This window comes from Cricetulus griseus, chromosome 2, assembly GCF_003668045.3.
Source record: "Cricetulus griseus strain 17A/GY chromosome 2, alternate assembly CriGri-PICRH-1.0, whole genome shotgun sequence".
Lineage (NCBI taxonomy): Eukaryota > Metazoa > Chordata > Mammalia > Rodentia > Cricetidae > Cricetulus > Cricetulus griseus.
In genome coordinates, this window is record NC_048595.1 from 444683502 (window position 1) to 444702714 (window position 19213).

At 53.4% G+C, this 19213-nt stretch overlaps 1 protein-coding gene across 1 annotated transcript in view; it reads left to right on the forward strand.

Moving 5' to 3' along the window:
* Crocc2 (ciliary rootlet coiled-coil, rootletin family member 2) overlaps nt 1–18937 on the forward strand; it is a 57782-nt gene extending 38845 nt beyond the window's left edge. Inside the window, exons 22-32 of the mRNA XM_027397655.2 lie at nt 890–1107; nt 1634–1793; nt 2155–2322; nt 3546–3903; nt 4125–4303; nt 5207–5327; nt 5988–6121; nt 13282–13377; nt 13765–13914; nt 16366–16497; nt 18315–18937. Of these exons, the coding sequence (XP_027253456.1) occupies nt 890–1107; nt 1634–1793; nt 2155–2322; nt 3546–3903; nt 4125–4303; nt 5207–5327; nt 5988–6121; nt 13282–13377; nt 13765–13914; nt 16366–16497; nt 18315–18383 (1785 nt within the window). The 3' untranslated portion in view covers nt 18384–18937. The remainder of the gene's footprint in view (nt 1–889; nt 1108–1633; nt 1794–2154; nt 2323–3545; nt 3904–4124; nt 4304–5206; nt 5328–5987; nt 6122–13281; nt 13378–13764; nt 13915–16365; nt 16498–18314) is intronic.
* The last annotated feature ends 276 nt before the right edge of the window (nt 18938–19213 follow it).

Genomic DNA, 19213 nt, shown 5'->3' on the forward strand with positions numbered 1-19213 from the left:
TTGGCAAACCAGCCACTCAACATCACTGAGTTCTTGTGGCTTCCTCTCCCAACATGGCCCTGCTGGCTTCCTCCACCTCCTCCCCAGGGACACTTGAGAGCCAGGATGGAGCACTCTCTGAGGCTTCTGGTCAGAGTTGTAGGTTGGGACTGGGAGGCCTCAGCAAGTCCCTGCCCCATAGCCTGGGAGTTGAGAATGGACTCTCCCTCTTCCAGACTCTTCCATATAGAACCTGGGTAGCCAGAAATGCTTCATGCTCCAGGGCAGGAAACAAAGATTTGGTACCCCTGCAGTGTGCAGGCACTATCCCTGCTTCCAGTGTGATGGGTCACCCTGTGGGCCATGGGCCAGCCAGCAGGAGATGAGAACTTACACACATGACCCCTTGCCTTCCCTGGGTCAGCTCACAGAGGTACTAAGTGGCCTCCCTTATGTTTGAAGGTAGCCATGCTCCTATGGGTTGAGCCCTGCCTTGAACACTCCTATGATGCTTATAGCTTCCTATTTCAGCAATGGAACAGCCTAGCCCCGAGTCTACCGGAGAATGTGAAGGGCACGGGGTGCCTGAGCTCTCCCTTCCCCACACATCTCCCCCCACACTATTAGGAGAAGGAGGCTGGGGGGGGGATGGTTGCACTTAGTGTTATGTAGCAACTGGTGCTAAGCGCCAGGCTGCTGACCCACTACCCACATAGTTATCAAAAGGGAAGAGTAGACCCTGGGTTAGCCGGTAGGGAGAGCTGTCAGTAGTCAAAGCCGATGTGTGGACAAAGCCATGCCCCGGAAAAGCCCTGCTAACCATCCATCCACATCTCAGAGTTCTACAGAGCAGAGCCAGTCCCAGGCCCATGGTCCCCAGGCTGGTCACCAGAGCATATTTCCCCCTTAGGCTGAGGGGTTGCAGGCACAGCTGAACGTGGCCCATGAAAAGTTGGCTGGACTGCGCCAAGAGCTTCAGGACAGTGAGCAGAGTCAGGAGGGTCTCCGCAGGGAGGCCTTGGAGGCCCGCCGGGCACTGGACGATGAGGCTCAAGAGAAGGACGTGCTGCAATGCTCCAACACCAAGCTGCGGGCCACCATCCACAGGGCTGAGCAAGAGAAAGCCAGGTATGGCAGGTACCCTGCAGGGTAGTTAAGGGAGCAACCTGCAGCCCTGCTTTTCAACCAAGCCATAGTGAGAGGGCATGGCAGAGGGTAGTCTATGAGCTGGACCAGAAAGACAGTGAAGGCAACCTTCAGCTGTCCAGACTAACATGCCCACAAATGCCAGCCTATTCAGGAGGCTGGGAACCAGTTCCTGTCCTCAAGGAGTTCCCATCCGGCAGGCTTAACAGGCTACGGAACTAAAGTCACTGTGAGTGGCTCGCAAGACTAGGTTGGACATGAGGTCTCTGGGGGGGCGGGTGATAGAGGTAAGGAAGGGTGGGCTGAGAGGTGAGAGTGGACAGGGGCACACTTCTGGGCACTAAGACATGGATAGACTCTGAGCCAGAGGTAATGGCTCAGAGTCTAACCCCCAGAGGTTATGTCTTAGGGCAGTGTGTAGAGTACACACAGACAATAGCAGCTCCCTGGGGAGGGTCTGTCTGGAGAGCTCTGGGACCAGTGTCCAGCCAGCCTGTGGCCTGCTTAGTTTTAAGCGGTCCAAGGAGGAGCAGGAGCAGAAGCTGCTGGTGCTTCAGGAGGCTCAAGTAGCAGCTCAGAAGGAAGCATATGAGCTGAGGACCAGGCTGCAGGAGTTGGAACAGGCACAGGGGGATACCCACCGGAAGCTCCAGGAACGCCACAGACAGGTGAGGGGACCTCCACCCAAGCAGGCTGCCCCTGGTTGTCCTCTCCTCTTCCTGTCTCACAGCCATCCTGAGTACCAGTTTCTAACTCCTGCTCTTGTTTTGGAGCGACACTGGCCAGAGCCACTCCCTAGTGAGAGCCATAACTAACACAACTGCTTCCCATTCTCCCCAGTCAGTACCCTCACCCAAAGAGGAGTCCCAGGTACATGTCTGCAGAGTAGGAGAGGTTGGATCCCAAGCCCTCTTCCCAGAACACATGTCCCTGGAATGTGGGACCCAAATGGAGGGCGTGTGAGAAGAGGCAGGGATTATTGGGGCTGCTGGGTCCCTGGCCCCTCAACACTGCCTGCCCCCATCCTAGGTAAGGACACTGGAAGCTGAGAACCAGAGGAAGAGGCGGGAGGTGAGTGAGCTGCAGGCCCAAGCCTCTCGGGATGCACAGCAGCGAAGGAAGAGCCTGCAGGAGGCGCTGGAGCTGCAGAGCCAGATAGCTGAGTGCCAGGCTGCCCGCGATGGTGCCCAGAAGGAGGTAGGAAGGCTGTTTGTCCCTCTGAGGGGGACCCCTGAGCTCTGGTACAAACGGACCAAGATGAGGTCCGCGAGAACACCTACAGGGGAGACAGGAGTCAGTGAGTGGAAATGGTGGAAAGAGGCCAGATGCCCATTTCCTGTCTCCATCCACTGTCCCCATGGTAACCTGACCATGTGCAGCAAGGGACAGGATAAAGGGATCTGAGGGCAAGGGGTTTGGTTAAGCTGTAACCGCTTAATTTCCCCAGATTTGTTTTAGAGAAGAGACAAATCTTGCCCAGGTGCTGGGCAGAGTCCAGCTAGGGAGGCCTCGGAACACTGAGTTAATGCCTGCTCACATCACACATGGCCAAGCCCTGCATACACGCACGCATGCACGCACGCGTACTCGTGCACACACACACACACACACACACACACACACACACACACACACACACACATGCCGGACTTTCATACCCCCTATGCCTGCTCCCAAGACACTGTTTAGCCCCAGCTAGGACTGTAGTTCAGTATACTAAAGGTACTTCTTGCCTCCAAGGACAGAGGGGCCTTTCTGAACCCAGCATTCCCCAGCTTTTGGACATGAACAACATGCCTGGCCATCTTGAACACCAGTCATGCCTAGAATGTGGACAGCTTAGCTCCCAAGCTCATGTGACCCAGAATGACCTCAGCCCCACACCTCCTTCTGTGAATAAGGCCATTGTTATGCTGCAGCCACCCAGAAAGGAATATGAGGCAGGTTCCCGTGCTCTGGCTCAGGGGAAGGAGGCAGACTGCCTTTCTCTCTTCCCCACAGCCTGTGCATTCCCTGCTCACGCATGCGCGAGTATGTAGGGTGCAGGTATTGTCTATGGTGAGAAACACACAACAAAGCTCGCTTTGGTCATGATGTGCCTCTCAAGTGCAGAGGGCAGTCATCTATGACCCCAACTGTCTACGACTTTGCAGACAGCTGCCAGCCAAGCTCTCTGTTGGTGAAGGACATGCCGCGATGCTGAGGGGCGGTTCCCGCCTGACTTAGGTATACCCACCTGCTAAACACACTAGGAGACAGAGCTAGGGTACCTTCCAGCTACAGCCTGTCTTGGGATGATGCTGAGAGTCTTCATAGGGTATACCGAACAGGGTTTTCCCCCGTCCTGGCTGAGCTAGCTGTTGATGCAGCCAGCCTAGATGTCAGAATCCTACTTCTGAGTCCCAATGTCCTTCCTACAGGCTCTAGGGCTACAGCAGAAGTTGGCCGAAGTGGAGGCAGCGGGGGAGGCCCGGGTGAAGCAACTGGAAGAGATTCTTTGTGAGAGCCAGAGGGCTGAGCAGACCCTGCGGGCTGAACTGCGCAAACTCATCAGGAAGCTACAACAGGCCAGCAGCCAGGCTAACACCCTTCAGGCCAGCCTGGACAACGCCAGTAGCAGAGTCCACATCCTGGAGCAGGAGCTGGCCCAGGCTGAGGGTGCTAGGCACAATGCGGAGGTTCAGCTAGGCCGGCTGTGCTCCACACTCCGCAGTGTCCTAGGGCTACATAGTCAGAGCCGCTTGGCCTCTCCAGAGAGGCCCCATTCTCCCACAACAGGTCAGTGATTGCCACTCTGTTCTGTCCCCAACCTGAGTACCCTAACCTCTCCGTAGGCCTCACAACCCACATAATAAGGAGGCCGGGCCTGTCCCAACAACTTCAGGAGTCTGTGCTCACTATAGCCTTGCTCACAGCTCCTACAGGCAGGAGCTGTTGAAAGAAAAGCACAGGACATCTGTGTGTCTGCCCCTACCCATCTCAGCTCTCACCTCCTGCAGGCAGCTCCCAGACTCGTCCTGGATGGCAAAGAGCCAGTCCCTCTACTAGATCCTACTCTCCATCCCGATGGCCCTCACCTGTGCCCGGAGACCCTGACTCACAGATCATAGATGTGGCCTCCGTAAGGGATGCCCTGAGGGACTTGGTGCAAAAGCTTCAAGAAGCCCAGCAGGAGCGGGTAAAAAGGGATTCAAGTCTTCCACACGCACACGGGCATATAACCGCCCGCCCCCCAGCCCCGGGACTCATTCTGGGAGGCAGGGAGGAACTCAGCCACTCACTCAAGACTGCCGTCCATCTGTCTGTCCATTCCCGGGCTTGCTGAGGTGCTGGCACAGTCTGTGGTCAGTTTTTAGACTGCCCTACGGCGATAAACCAGGAATGCCACCACCTCTCAGATCCAACTACATCACATGTCACAGGGCCACCCTGTCCTTTAGAGTGGGCAGCAGCAAATGCCCTGGGGCTTGCCCTGCTGAGGCATCCCAGGGTCTGAAGACACTGTATTACACTCCTAGCCATGAAACCTGAGTGTTCCCCCACAGTCTCTCACACAGGGACATTCTCGTCTCCTACTCACCGATGCCTCTGGTCCCAGGACTCCATCAAGGAGGGACACAGTGACTGTCCCCTTATCACTCCCTTGGAAACAGATGAGCTTGGGACAGGCCATAATCACAGAGACCACAGGGTTGTCTACCTCGTCTCTTTGGGCTCCTCCTTCTGCAGTGCTAGACTGGGGGCGAGCTTCTCAGCGCTAATCCTCAGCCTAATGCTCCAGCCTCCTGCGCCGCTCCTGGAAGCTCCCCACTCTGTTCAGGCCCCGGATCGAGGTTCTTTAGACTCTTCCCTTTCTCCCGCCTCTATGCCCTCCCAGGCAGGCTGGTGTGTAAGCTCAGCCACCCACGGTAGCTGGCCTTCCCTACAGCTTACGGTACCACCACCTCATCCCCTACCCTGCTCCATATGTTATGGGTTCGACCAAAAGCTGCCTGCCTGGTCTCCCAGTTCACTGGTAAATATGGTGCCCCCTCCCTCTTGCCTGCCAGAGCACCCTGCTGAGTTCCTTCTTTCTACTTAGGACAACTCCAGCATCCAGGTGGCCAGTTTGAGCAGCCGTTTGAGCGAGGCAGAAAGTGAGCGCGTCCACCTACAGAGCCGCGTAGAACAGCTACAGAGGGACCTAGCTGATGCGAAGGAAGGTGAACCTCTCCTGCCTATGAGGGGGCCCTTCCATGTCCCTTTTTTGCCCACTTTTAGTGGCCTCAGGAGAGCTCCGGGGTAGGCCTGGGACTGTACCCAGCCCCCAGGATGGCACAGTGCCACCTGTCTCGGTGATGACTTCCCATTAGAGGGATGGACTCCAGAGACCTCTGGGACCTGCTGAATCTGGCCATCTGCCCACCTCCCGCAGATCCACCTGGGGTCAGCTGAAGCTGTGCCCTCGGCTTGGCACCCTTCTTCCAGAAAGCCACATGACTCCCCTTGCCACCTCCTCAGAGAAGCACTTTTCTGGCTCTCCCCCAGTATTTTAAGCTTACTGCCCCCCCCATTAAAAAGGTAGTGGTGGGGAGGGGGGATTGTCCCAGAGCCTGGGAAAGAAAGGAAAGATGATGGGGAGAGAAAGCAGGGCAGATACGGGGAGCAGTGACCCAAGGTCAGAAGGTCAGCCAGAGGACCACTCCCCGTACCCCAGCTGAGATGGGGAGCCTCTCTCATTCCTTCCCCGTGGCCTCAGATCACTAAGTCTACTTGCACCCTGTGAACTGGGAAGGGGCAGTGCCAAGTGGCAGTGACCCCACAGATGTGCCAAGCTTGAGAGACTCAAGCCGCCCTGTTCCCCCCCCCCCGCCCCACCCCAGGGCAGCGTAGGGCAGAGAGTGCACTGCACAGTGCCCAGGCAGCTCGGGCCCTGCAGAAGGAGGCACTCCAGAGGCTGGAAACAGAGCACCTGGCAAGCACGCGGGCTGCAAGCCAGGAAAGGAGGAGGATGCAGGTAGGACGCTTGAGAGGTTGCTACAGACCAATCAGACCGACATCAGAACACGGGTCTTGGGCCCCTCCCCAGCACAGCTATCTTTGACGTGGTCCTAGACCTCATTTTACAGGTTGGCAAAGCTGAGATCTTCTGGTGGGGGGGCAGAGTCTTCCAGGTCCACCCATTTATCTGAGGTCCCATTAGAAGGGAGGCCCTGCTAAGCTCTGAGATATCCATGGGGCCTTTGCTGTTGCTCCTGGCCTGTTTTTCATTCTGCATCACTCATACACAAAAGGGTTTATGTGGGACTCAAGTCTGTGTTCTTATGTTGGGTGCTGTGTTATGGGGTAGCTGCTGGAGTTTCAATTTTAGATGATGACATGGGGCCTAGAAACCCTAGAGAGGGAGCAGCTAGGCTAGGCCATAGGTCAGGGCATAGCTCTGGCCTCCCTCTGCCCTCTCAGGAAGAGACTCTACCATGGACCATAGGTGGAGTAACGTAGCAATTGCTGAGCTTTCCCTGGGCAGGAGCAGGACTCCAGAGAACAGCTGAGACATTCCATAATGTTCTGGGCAGACACAGATGTGGAGAGAAGAATATGCCCAGATAGAAGGCCTCCCGGAAGTATCAGGAAAACGGGATCCCTTGGGTTTATTGCCAGAAGGATAAAGTCAGCAACCATGGGTGGGAATGGGTAATGGGGTAAAAACTACAGGTCACTCATCCCCAAGTATTCCTCCAAGGAGGGAGCTTGAGGTGAATGATAACCCATGATCATGGGTTCCACAGGCTTCTATCTGAGCATCAGCTGAAGAGGCAAATACCAACCTCACGCAGGCCTACACAGCCTCTCTCCATGCAGGGAACATGGTGGGAGTCTAGCCACCCTCAGAGGCCTTCTGTATAGAGCGGTCAGGTGGGCAGAGGCCTCAGCCTATGAGGAGGAGCCTCCCACAGGGAGATGGAAGGCAGAAGACAGAGGCCATCCTGCCTGCCGGAAGCTTCCTCATCTGCCCAGGAGGTTTCAGAAAGACCCTCTAAGTACAGATGCTGGGGGGCGGGTGGAACGTGCTTCTCCTAATGCAGTATCCTCATAGCCATGTATAGGGGAGAATGACCCTGGGTCCTGGAACATGGCATAGACGGACAGTGACAGGACCAGAGAAGGGGTGGCTTGCTGGGCTAGATCAGTTTTACTTTACATGTATGCTCACTTGTGTATGTTTTCTGTGAACAATCCAAACAGAGCTAAAAATAGCTTATCGCTTTTGAGTTATTCATTTGGAAAGGGACTTTCTAAACCTTTACGAAGATATGAATGAAATACTGCCAATGTGATGGCTCTCCTGAATTCCCCAGGCCAGGGGTAAGGTGTTGACTTCTATTATGATTTTTTGGTCACTATTTTTTAAAGACTTATTTGTTTGCTGTAAATGAGTGTTTGTCTGCTTGTATATCTGCACCCCGGAAGAGGGCATCAGATCCCATGGGACTACAGTTACAGATGGCTGTGAGCTTCCCTGTGGGTGCTGGGAACCCAGGAGCTCTGGAAGAGCAGCTGGTGTTCTTAACCACCGAGCCATCTCTCCAGCTCCTCTTTTTGCCACTACCAGCTATTTCTATGGATATTCAGCACAGACTCAATGGCGTGCCCCTGCTAATGCAGCGTCCTACAGCAGTGTGCATGGAGAATGGCCTTGGTCCTAGCTAAACGCTGTGTCCTCAACCCTCCCTGACCCAAGGCTGACGGGGGGGGGGGGGGCGGGCACTGCACTCATTTGCCCAGCTCAGCTTCCGCATCTTTGCCATTTTTGCCCTTTATGTACATTCACAGTTGTTTCTATCCTGCTCTGCCTTTTCAGAGTACCTACCCCACTCACAAGTGCTGCATGTTAAGATACGGTTTCTCCTCAGATTACATCGGTGCTTACTTCCCTGGGCTTTCTTGGACTGGTGCTTCATTATCCATGAAAAGAAAGCTCATTCTTTGCTTTCCAATCTCCCTCAGCCTCGGTTCTCAGGTCTTTCTCTAGAGTCGTCTCAAGGGTGCTCCTTGCTGGCTGTGCTCAGGGTTCCTCCCACTGCTGGGCTAGGTCACTTCCCGTGTCCCAGGGGAATCTTTGTCTTGTCCCTCCCTACTGCTTCTGCCACACTGTGTCACCTTGGAGCTGAGGATCTGTCTGTTCCTAATTCGCCTCTAGATTAACCTCAGGGAGGCTACCTGCTGCCCCATCCCACACTTGTGTTTTGAGATTCCGCACCCTTTTCTGCTACAGACCTGGACTTTCCACCGGCAGGACAGCCTGCTCTTGGCCAACAGCTCCCGATGACTTTGCAGCTTGTGGCCATGAGTTGATGTTCTAGAGTCCCTCGTGCAGGAAGCCCATTTTCAGAAAGAGCACTGACACGGAGGGCCTTTCCTGGGGAGAGCTGGCAGAGCCCCACCAAAGGCCCTCCAGGCTTGCTAGGAAATGTCCAGCTCCTTGCAATTCTAAGACTGGGGTTCTGGGTCTGAGCCAAGTACCACTTAGCTTCTAGGGCTCAGGCTCCCAACCATGGGCCCTCTTGGGTTGACTCACAGAAAGCCAGTGTGAGTTAGACAACTTCAGACAGCTCCTGCTCCTCTCCTCACCCTGATTCAAAGCTCTTGTGTGACTAGATGGAGCTGTGGCTCGCCCATCAACTGATTCGTAGCCTTCCCACCCCCTGCCTTGCTATGCGACCTCACGTGACCTCAGCACAGCAAGGTGTTGGTGCAAGGGCCCCTCAGAACCTGATTGGTATGTGGTTTCTACTGTATGGGGCATTCATGTGACACCACAGCACTGGCCCGGAAGCACCTTGTGGCCCTGTTCCCCTGGGAGGGACCTGCTTTCTCTCAGACTTCAGGGTCCTTGCTGCCCTCTGAGGACCATCTCAGACGCACTGTAAAGATGTGACAGTTCTATGGATTTTTCTTGGGGCTCTCTCAAAGGTGGAAGCCAGAAGGCTCACCTGTCTTTAAAACTTCAAAATGTTGCCAAGTCTGGGTGTGGTGGTGAGTCTAGCCCTCAAGAGGCAGAGGCAGGAAGACTGCCACAAGTTCAAATGCAGCCTGCTTCATGCAACAAGAAAGCTCCAAGCCAGCCAGGGCTATGTGAGTTACCAAAATGTTGGCTTGCCCAGTCCCTCTTATCACCTTTGCCTGCCAGCTGTGAGCCATCTACACCAACAGAGTCCAGTCGCCTGCCTTCAGCTCACAGCCCTTTCCACTTCAGAAACATCTCAGCCAGGGCCGTAACCCCAGCCTCTCCAGATGCTGGTGCAGGAAGATTGAAAGTTTCAAGGGCTACCTAAAACATTGAAGGAGTTCAAGGATAGCCTGGGCAGCCTGGTGAAATCCCGACTCAAAATAAAAAAAAAAAAAAAAAAAAAAAAAGGAAAATGGCTGAAGATATGGCTCAGAAGGAGAGCTTTTGTGTAGCATTGCAAGGCCCTAGGCTCAACCTCCAGTACAAAAACAGACCAGACCAACAAAACCCTTTTCTTCACCTCTCTTCTAAGCGCTTTGCCCTAACTCAAGTCTCCTGATACAGGGTCCTAAGCTGGACTCTTGGCCCTGTCTCCCAGTTCCCCTTCCTGTCACTGTTCCCCCAAATCCAGAACTCAGGTCATCAGTCTTCCCCACACCGCGGGTGTGGCTGGCATTTTCCCGATCATTGGAACTCTGGCCTCTGCCCCACCTCACCTTAAAAACAATACTTTAGTTAGAGGGCCTCAACCCTGACCCCTGTGAATGGCACCCTTCCATGATTATTTTTTTTATTTTGCATATCTGTGAAGAGGGGAGCTTTTGTTATTGTTGGAAATCAGAATCAGGGAAGAGCCAATGGGAACTTGATGATGACTCCATCTTGACATCTCAGGCCAAGGGAAAGGCAGAAAGAGGCTCCAGTCTCCCCCGATGGCCTGCATCAGGGTAGTTCTCCTCCTTCCAAAGACCCTCTGTCCTGGGGACAGAGAGACAAAGGCTTGGTTTCCTAGTGACACTGCTGTAGAGGTGCCCTCTGACCCAAGCTTACCAGTGTGGAGTCCTGAGGGGCATAGAGGCCACCTCATCCATGTGAGCCATGTTCCCTGGGATTTGGGGATCTTCCCTTGGGGCCTACCCCACCTGCAAGGTGCAGGGAGCAGCTCTGTGTCTCTCTGCTCTCCTCTGTCCATGAGCAAACGTCTCAGTTCAATGAAGATTCACTTTGTTTGTTTTAATAGAAGTCTCCTAAAACCTACCAACATTATGCCATCTTTTTCTCATAATTCTAGAAAAGTGCCATTTGTTCCTGGCCAGCTGGAGGCCTGGGGACATGGCTACTCTTATGGCTTTCCAGTGCCCCCTTGCCATAGCTGGTTAGTTGCCGGCCCCCACAGGGCTGGCCCAGTGCCCTCCTGGTTCTGCCAAACCTAGAGCATATTCCAAAGCAAGCCCTGCATTTTATACAACTTCTTTCACTTTCATGGACTGACTCCCCCACCCCACACCCGCACCAACTTGGTTCACATAAGCCAATGTGTTTGTCAAGAAAAGTTAATTAAAAACATATTTTTCTAATTAAATGGTAGGCTGTGCTATGCAAACAGTACAACTCTTGTTTGAGAGCAACTGCTTCCCGTTGCCAGGGCTACTCCAGGACCCAGCAGAACAACAGGGCACACAGGGCTGCCCTGAGAAACTAGAAGAACAACAGGGCACACATGGCTATCCTGGACCCAACAGAAAAACAGAACACCAAGGTTATTCAGGGAACCCAGCAGAATGATAGACACAGAGGACTGTCCTAGGGACCCAGCAGAATGCCAGGACACACGGGACTACCCCAGTGACTCAGCTGTATGTACAGGCATGTCCGTAGATGACATGTGCCCACCCATCACCAGGGCACATGCATCTGGATAAGATTTCGAGCAGAAGAACCAAGAATTGCCCCCATGCACACATCCCTCATGCCCCAGTGGGGAGACCACTGGTGTTCTCTGTGGATTGACACCAGGTTACAGCCCTAGAGTTCCAGAGGTGCCTGAAGAGTCCTTGAACTCCTGCCCAGGCCTTCCCTGTGGCAAGCACACCCTGAGCAGTTACACTGACTTTACACAGTCCACTGATCTCTCTTCTGCTGGCGTAAGGAAGCCTCAGGACCAAGCTCTGGGTTCCAAGTCTGGGCATACCTGGCCTGCCTTGGAGGCGCATGTTTGACGGGGCTCACATCACAGACATGAGGCCACAGTTGCTGTCAAATGTTTGCAGCTGTAATTCCTTAATGATGTCATCTTTGTTTGGATTTATCTATGCTAAGAATATTTCATGCTATAAAAAGAATTGTTGAGTTTCCTGTCCTTGTCTATCACTGCACAGGATTTAGCTTTTCAAGGAAGGTTAACCACTCCACCCTACAGCTCCGGTCATGCACACTAACCCCTCCAATCCTGGCCAGTCCTTGTCTCTGCCGTTTCTTGGATCAGTGTGTCATTTGGGAATGAGGCATGCCAAGCACCTGTATATACATCTACTCAACACCCTGCGCCTCAGTTGACTTACACATGTATGCAATTGTGTCACATGAGTGCATGTGCACAATGGCTTGCTGGGAGGAACTCTGTCTGGAGTCATATACCTCATTGTCCCTAACCACTGCAGGGTTTTGTTGTTGGTACTCTGTTATTCTTAACCTGCCTTACCCAAAGTCTGTCTTTCCAAATAATCAACTTTTATCTCTTCACTTGTTTTCATCTTATTTCCTCATTTTCAGCTCTTATTGTTAATAATGTTATATCTTACTGTTTTGTTGTAATTTTCTACTTCTTTAAAGTGAATACGTGATCTGTTGGCATTTGAGCTTTCTCTTAGTTGTCCCTAGCTATGATTTGGTGTGTGTCCAGCAGTAGTTTTTGTTTGTTTGTTGGGTTGGTTGCTTGGTTTTGTTTTTTCAGAGTTGTGTAGCCCAGGCTAGCCTGGAATTCAGTACATAACTAAGGGTGACTTTGAACTTCTAATTTTCCTGCCTCCACCTCCCAAATATTTTGTTCATAGGAAGACACCATCATGCCTGATGAATGTGGTACTGGGGATCAAACAAAGGACTTCATGCATGCTAGGCACATACTCTACCAACTGAGCTACATGTCAAGTTCTGAGTATAAAATCTCACCCTTTCCCCTGTTTCCCTGGACTTCTTTTGTCACTTTTTGTTGCTAGGTGTCCCTTGTGTGCATGCTTCCTAGAGGGATTGGGCTCTGGCGCAGAGCATGGCTTGCTTGGATCAGTTTCATGTGGGTCTTTATTTCTGTGTGGTCTTGATCCTTGCTTATTGGCTGGGTGCTTTGGGTTTGATTTTGTCTGTTTACAGAGTAGATAATATCTGAGATATGCTAACAAAATTGTGAAGGAGAATATTAAAACCATGGTGGCCAGCGTGATCAGATAGGAGAACTGGCACAAAGTAGACAGCCGTGTGTCTGTGACCGCAGCACTGAGGAGGGGGCAAGCAGATCCCTGAAGCTCACTGACAGACCATCTTAGTGGAATAAATGAGCTCTAGGTTCAGTAAGATGCCCTGTCTCAAAAAATGTGGAGGAGCTGGGAAGATGACTTGAGGGTTAAAGGCACTCAGTTCTTTTGCAGAGAGCCAACCCAGTATGTGCTACTCACGCTACCTACATGGTGGCTCACAACCTTCCCTAACCCCAGATCTAAGAGATCCAATCAAAGCTCTTCTCTGGCCTTCGAAGGCACCAGGCATTCATATGGTACACACATATACATGCAGGCAAACACTCTTACACATAAAATAAAAATAAATCAAAAAGAAACTAAGGTGGAGAATGATCATGGACAGTATGCAACCTCCCTCTAGTTTCCACATGTATTGTGCACAGACCCATACGAACACATACAGACACCTTCCTCAAGCCTCCCCACAGACATCAATAGGGCCCAAGCGACAGTTTTAGAGTGCTGGTAGCCTGGACTGTCCTCTTTAATGAAGCCAAAGGATGTTCAAAGAGGCCTGCACTCCTCTGTCGTTGCACTAACCACTAACCAGTGCACAGCGTGTCATCCTCAGCCATGTTCTTGGCTGTCACATCCACACCCCACAGGCTCTCTCTCCAGCAGATGCCATGACTCTTACCCCCCACCCCTTAGGAGCAAGTGGACACCCTGCACCAGGCCCTGGAAGAGAGTAGCAGGCACAGCCAGAGCCTTACAGAGAAGGGGAGGCAGCTGGAGCCCCCGCAGCAGGTGAGGGACCCAAGGACAAGGTATACCCATCACCGGGGGGCAGTGAACCTGCTCACTCTGGCAAGACACTGCATCCGAATACCTAAAAAGTTCTTCAGCATCAATGGAGGCCCAGGCAGAAGCCAGAGGCAGATGTGAAGTCCTGTGATGACCCAGACAGGTGACAGGCAGGAACACTGAGGCTGGAGAGACACCATAGGGAGTCAGAGGGCTGACTTTCTTGCTCCACAGTGGGCACCTCCAGAAAGAGGGGTTACTAGCAGGTGCATAGTTTGGGGGAAAAATAAGCTGAGGCCAAGACTGCCCCCAGACAGAATGCCTGGCTCGGAGAGGCCAAGGATCCCCGATTCCTGGCCTTGCCCACACAAGCCTCTTCTTCCCACTCAGGTGCTCCTGCGGAGTCACAGGGAGCAGGAAGCCGCAGCAGCGACACAGCGGGCGGAAAGGCTAGCCCTTCGGGAGCAAACAACTTCACTGCGCACCGAGAGGGCCCGCCTACAGGGGGAGCTCGCGGCGCTGCGCACTCGCCTCATACAGGTATTTGTTTTGAGGCAGGAAAGATTCCTGGAGATGTAGGGGAGGGCTACAAGAAGTTCCACGGATGGCCAGAGAGCAGATGCTGGGAAAAGAAATGTTGGTCCAGCAAGCTTCAGTGTCTGCATTGCCCTGACAATGGTGCCAAGTTCAGAGCCAGCGCCCACATTTCCAAGCACCTTGTAGAGACCTCTGGTGGTGGCAAGGCACCGTCTTGACTGTCTTTGAGAAAGGTGAAGCACCATGAATCAATAGCCCACCCCCGACTTTGTGACCAGCTCCATCCAAACACAAGCTACCTCCTGGGCCCCTGGGTCCTGTTCACAGTGGAAATAGCACCCGACTTTGAGGATGTCATGGGCTGTGTCGGGGGCCCCAGGTATAGCGTCAGGAAGCCTCGCTCCATGTTCATAACCTGTCCCCCTCTCATATTTCTCACAGAGAGTAGCCGCTGAGGTGGTGTAGAGCAGACAGGCAGGACATACAATGAGACCTGGCAGTGCTGATGCCGTAGGGCTGTGGATGGTCATTGCTCAGCACAGACAGAAGTCAATTCATGCATTCTGGAGTCCACTACGCTACAAAGGAGCAGGACGGAGCGGGACACAGCCCATTCATGCTGCCTTTGCAGAGTACTGGGCTAGGTTGTGGCCACAGAGCTCTGAGACCCTCCGTGCCCTCTCAGAGATAAAGTGGCCCTAAGTAGCGGCTCCAGAGAAAGAGTCAGGAGGGAGATGGCATGTGGATGAGAGGAGGGGAGTGTAGAATCTGCCAGGCTGGCCAAGTGGCATCAGCAACCTGATCACTCAGGGCTTTGAGTCCCATTTGCAAAGCAGGGAAGCAGAAACGTTTGTGTTGAGCTGCGAGGGCCTCAGGCATGAACTCCAAGATAGGCTACCCTCTTGAGGCCACTTTACTCACCCTCCACCTCAGCCTGCCCAGGGCACAGGAGCCAGCAGGCCAGGATAGTTGCAAAGCTACCAACCAGCTTGTCATAAAAGGCTACCTGCCCTCCCACAAAGGGAAAGTGGAATCTTCAGGTATAGTCGCCAGGATCTTTCTGTAGTTGCTGGAGGGAAAGATGTCTGTCCCAGCCTGAGCAGGGGTGAGGGGTAGGGTCATGCCTTCCTGGATGTTTCTGGGGCAAGGGAGGTGGCACTTCCTAGGGGCAACAGAGCAAGATGTGGGCACCATGCCAGCCTTGGGGCCTTGGGGCCCAAGAGGGGGAGGGCAGGAACAGCTAATTAGTCTCAGGAGGTCAGCTGTGAGGGGCCACAAACCCATAAACCCTTTATTGGTGTCTCAGGAGGGGAAACCCGGATGTGAACATTTGTTTATTTTGGATTTCACTTTTCTCTTTATAACATGCATTTCTAGCAGCGTAGCTAGATTTTTAAAGAAACAGGGTTCCCTTTTCACTGGAGAGGGCTCTTTGTTTTTCTCAGAGCTGAAGAAGAAAGTTTTTTTTTTTATTTTTTAAGGCTCAGACCCCGACCCTATAACTTTGCCCCTGCAAATAACTCACTATATCCCAAGGTCCCTGAGAGTCTCACATGGGCTCCAGGCCCCAGATGGCAAAAGTAGGTCTGCCTAGCACTGAAAAGGGAGCTGCATAGCACTTGGACATGACCCCAGCAGACCAGCAGCAGGCAGGCACAGCGGTGAGCAGTCTGGCTTAAGAGCAAGGCCTGGCTCTAGTCCTGCCTTGGTGATGGCCAGCCTGGTGAGACTATGAAGCTGGGATCCCCTAAGTTCCCCATGCAGATACTCCAGGCTCCTTGTGTGGGTAAGCAGGCTTCTACTGCTCTCCAAGGAGAGGAGTCCTCATCAGTCATATCTTCCAGAGGTTCCAGCTGCAGGGTAAAAGTGTCCCTGACCTCCACATGGAAAATGGTGATGTCTCATAGCTAACCTACAGGCTGCTCCTCCTATCCTGTACCCACCCTGGTGGGAGTGAGTGACTAAGAGGGCTCTGTCCCGGGATGGATGGTGTAGACAGCCATGCCGCTTTAACACAGGCGTGTTGGCACCATGACAGTGACTATAGTCAGATCTATGGCTTTGGGCATGCAGAGGCAGAAGGTCCTGTGCATTGCAAAGGCCATAGGGTCATGTAGGGCTCAAGAGGCCTGAGGGAGTCTTGCAAGGAGTAGGTAGGGACATAGGGGTTCAAATGCCACCTCCCCCACCAAGGATCACTACAGAAACTTCTGCTGGTCCAAAACAAGGCAGACACTTGGCCCCCTTCTCCTTAACTCCTACTATGGCTGCAGATGCCAATAGACCTTGGCAGGGGGCAGTACCCTTGCCAACTGCACCAGGAGATTCGGAGTTCATCCCAGAAACACCTTTTATTCTCCAGATGAATCTCCAGGGAAATCTGACCTGATATTGTACCTCTTCCAGAAAGACCCTAAATCCTACCACACTTTTCTGCTTCCCCCATCCCTGCAGATGGAACAGGAGACCCTGAGGAAGGAGGAGGACACAGCAATGCTGGGGGCCAGGAAGGAGCAGCTACAGAAGTCTCTGAGCAGTCTACACCAGGAAGTAGATGGGGCCCTGCGGCAGAGCCAGCAGCTGCAGGTGAGCTGAGCCAGTGGAGTTCTACACTGTGCAAGCTTGGTGATAAATCTGGGGCAGATTCAAACGGTGCAGTCCCCATGTGTATCTCACGTGTGCCAATGCCACATGTGTGTACATGCACATGTACAGAAAAGACAGCTGACATGTCACTGTCCATGACGAGTGCCAAGCCGAGACCAAGACAACAGTGCAGGCACCAGAGATCCCCTCAGACTTCCAATGCAGACTGGTGAGGTACCTTGTGAACCAGGCGTGGTTCTGCAAAACGGCACAAGAAACAGAAAGGAGGCTCAGGCAGGCCTGGAGGATAGGTCCATACATGTCTCCTAGGCCCAGGGCTTAATAACACCCCGTGCTCCTTTGAGGGTTCAGTCTCCCCTTCCACCATGGAGGACCCCCCATTCCAGTTGACTACCTTTAGGGGGGATGGATAATCATCAATATTCAGTGACCTCAGAGGGAACCTGGGATGCTGTTCACACAGATTTAAAGTCCACTCCTGGGGCCTGTGGCTTGGGCTCCAGCCCAGCAAAACCCTTAGCAGGTGGCTTGGACTCAAAATCTGTGGGCTAAATATATATGCCAGCTCCAGGTCTGCTGCTGGTCCTGGGCCAGGGCCAACACCCCAGCAGAAAGCAGTGGGGCCAAGACAGGAAGTACAGCCCCAGAGAAAGGGTGGGGCATCCCACTGGACCTGACCCCAGGATCCCAGCAGCCCTCGGTGCCTGTGTTCTCACTCCAGGCCCAGATGGTGGAGCTGGAACAGGCCCACACCCAGCGGCTCCAAGCCCTGGCTGCCCAGCACCAGCGGGACCTGGCAGCTGAGGCCGAGAGGCTCCACAAGGCCCAGCTGCAGGCCACACAGGCTCTGAAGTCCCGTGAGCAGATACACCAGCAGAGGGTGAAGGTCCTGGAAAGGCAGGTAGGGACAGGAGCCCAGGTCCTATGAGCAGGGCTGCATAAGGGGAAAGGAAGGGCCCCTGTTCCCACAGCACCCCATGCAAGGGTAACTGCATGACTGCTATCCGGAGCCTTGGCTTCTAGCATACTCCATATGCCCACCCCTTTATGAGTGGCTCCATGGATCATCTACAGCTCAGTAAACATGGGTTCTGGACCTCCACTGCCCTGTCCCTGAGAGGCTGATTCCTGTCAGAGGTAACCATGAGACTGGCCAGCCACCAGTGACATGGAGAGACTGCCTGTGATGCACAGAGGTGGCCCACACTTGTCCTTTTGAGTCACAGGGAGAACACCAGCACGTGATCAGCTCAGTGGGCTGGGAAAGTGCACCTGAACATAGAGCCTAGGAGTGTGCATACAGCATACTCACACAAGTACGTGTGTGTGTGTGTGTGTGTGTGTGTGTGTGTGTGTGTGTGTGTGTGTGTTGAGCCTGCCTCGGCTGAACTGCTGAGTAGTAAGAACCTTAAAATGGTTGATTGATGGTCTAACCCTTATTTTAAGGAGAAGACACAGACACAGAGAGATGAAGCTGCTGCCCAATTTACCTTCCATCTAGTCTCCATGTCCCACTAGCCATGCTTATTTTAACCCAGTCCTTCTAAGCACATGTCTGACCTTCACAGAAAAAATAAACCTCTTCACTGCTCATAGGATGCTCACAGATGTTCACCGTGGCATGCCTACACGGACGAGATGAGGCCCTCTGCTGTCCATCGGCACACTCTCTCCCATGCACACTCCCTGGGGAGCCATGGACTGTTTAGCCTCTCCCAGCCCTTCCTGACACAACTCTTCATGACTCTGTTCCTGGGGTCCCTCCCGACATGACTGAGGCTCTACTTTGTCCCTAGGTGGCCAGCCTGAAGAAACAGCTGGACCGGGAAGTGCGGCGGCAACAGCAGCGGGCCCACAGTGACTAGATGTTCTGAGCTAAGCAATGACCTTCACTGCGGTTCCTTCCCTACACTCCTGTGCTGGGTGGCCTGCATCAACCAGCCAGGACAGCAAGCTCTGGGGGAGATGTTAGGGTCCTATACTACTGGGGAAACTGGTGCTATGCACACTATACTCTAGGGGCCAAGTTCAACAAACATTGGTGTGTTGTGACAAGATGCACATATAGGCAGCCATCAACCAAGGCACAGACTGCATAAGTCCTGCCTATGGAGACCTTAGCCTCCAGCTGGGCTGAACCACACTGCTGGTCCCTGCTCTTTAATACTCATTCCTGCATTGACCACCCCTCAGCCCCATACCGGGCCTTGTGCTTCATTTCCAGACTGGACCCACTTCTTGGGCTAGGCACTGGTGGCTGGGCCCGGTCAGACCAGCTCCCTTACCATGGGCTGCATTCCATGCCCTCAGCTCTGTAAACACAGGGAAACACATGGAAAACATTTCCACCAGCAAGAGCCAAAAACACAATGTCCTGCAAGGGCAGCCACCACACCCCACATCCAGAGGCTGCAGAATCTTCCACATCCAGGAACTGCAGTCCCGGCGCGGTGGCAGGTGGCTGGAAATGACTCAGATGCAAGTCCCGTGACTCGCTGGCCACAGGGGCATTGGAGGCATGAAGCTGTTCCAGCATCTCTCATTTCCAAACCAAAAATGCTGGGAAATGCCAGTGGGGAATCCTGCTCTGGTTGCTATGAAGATGAAGGCTGTCATCTTACCAGAGCCTGCTCCTGCCTCACCTGTTGGCATCTGTATACCTCTCTCCTATTTAGCCTGGGTCAGAATGGCTTGT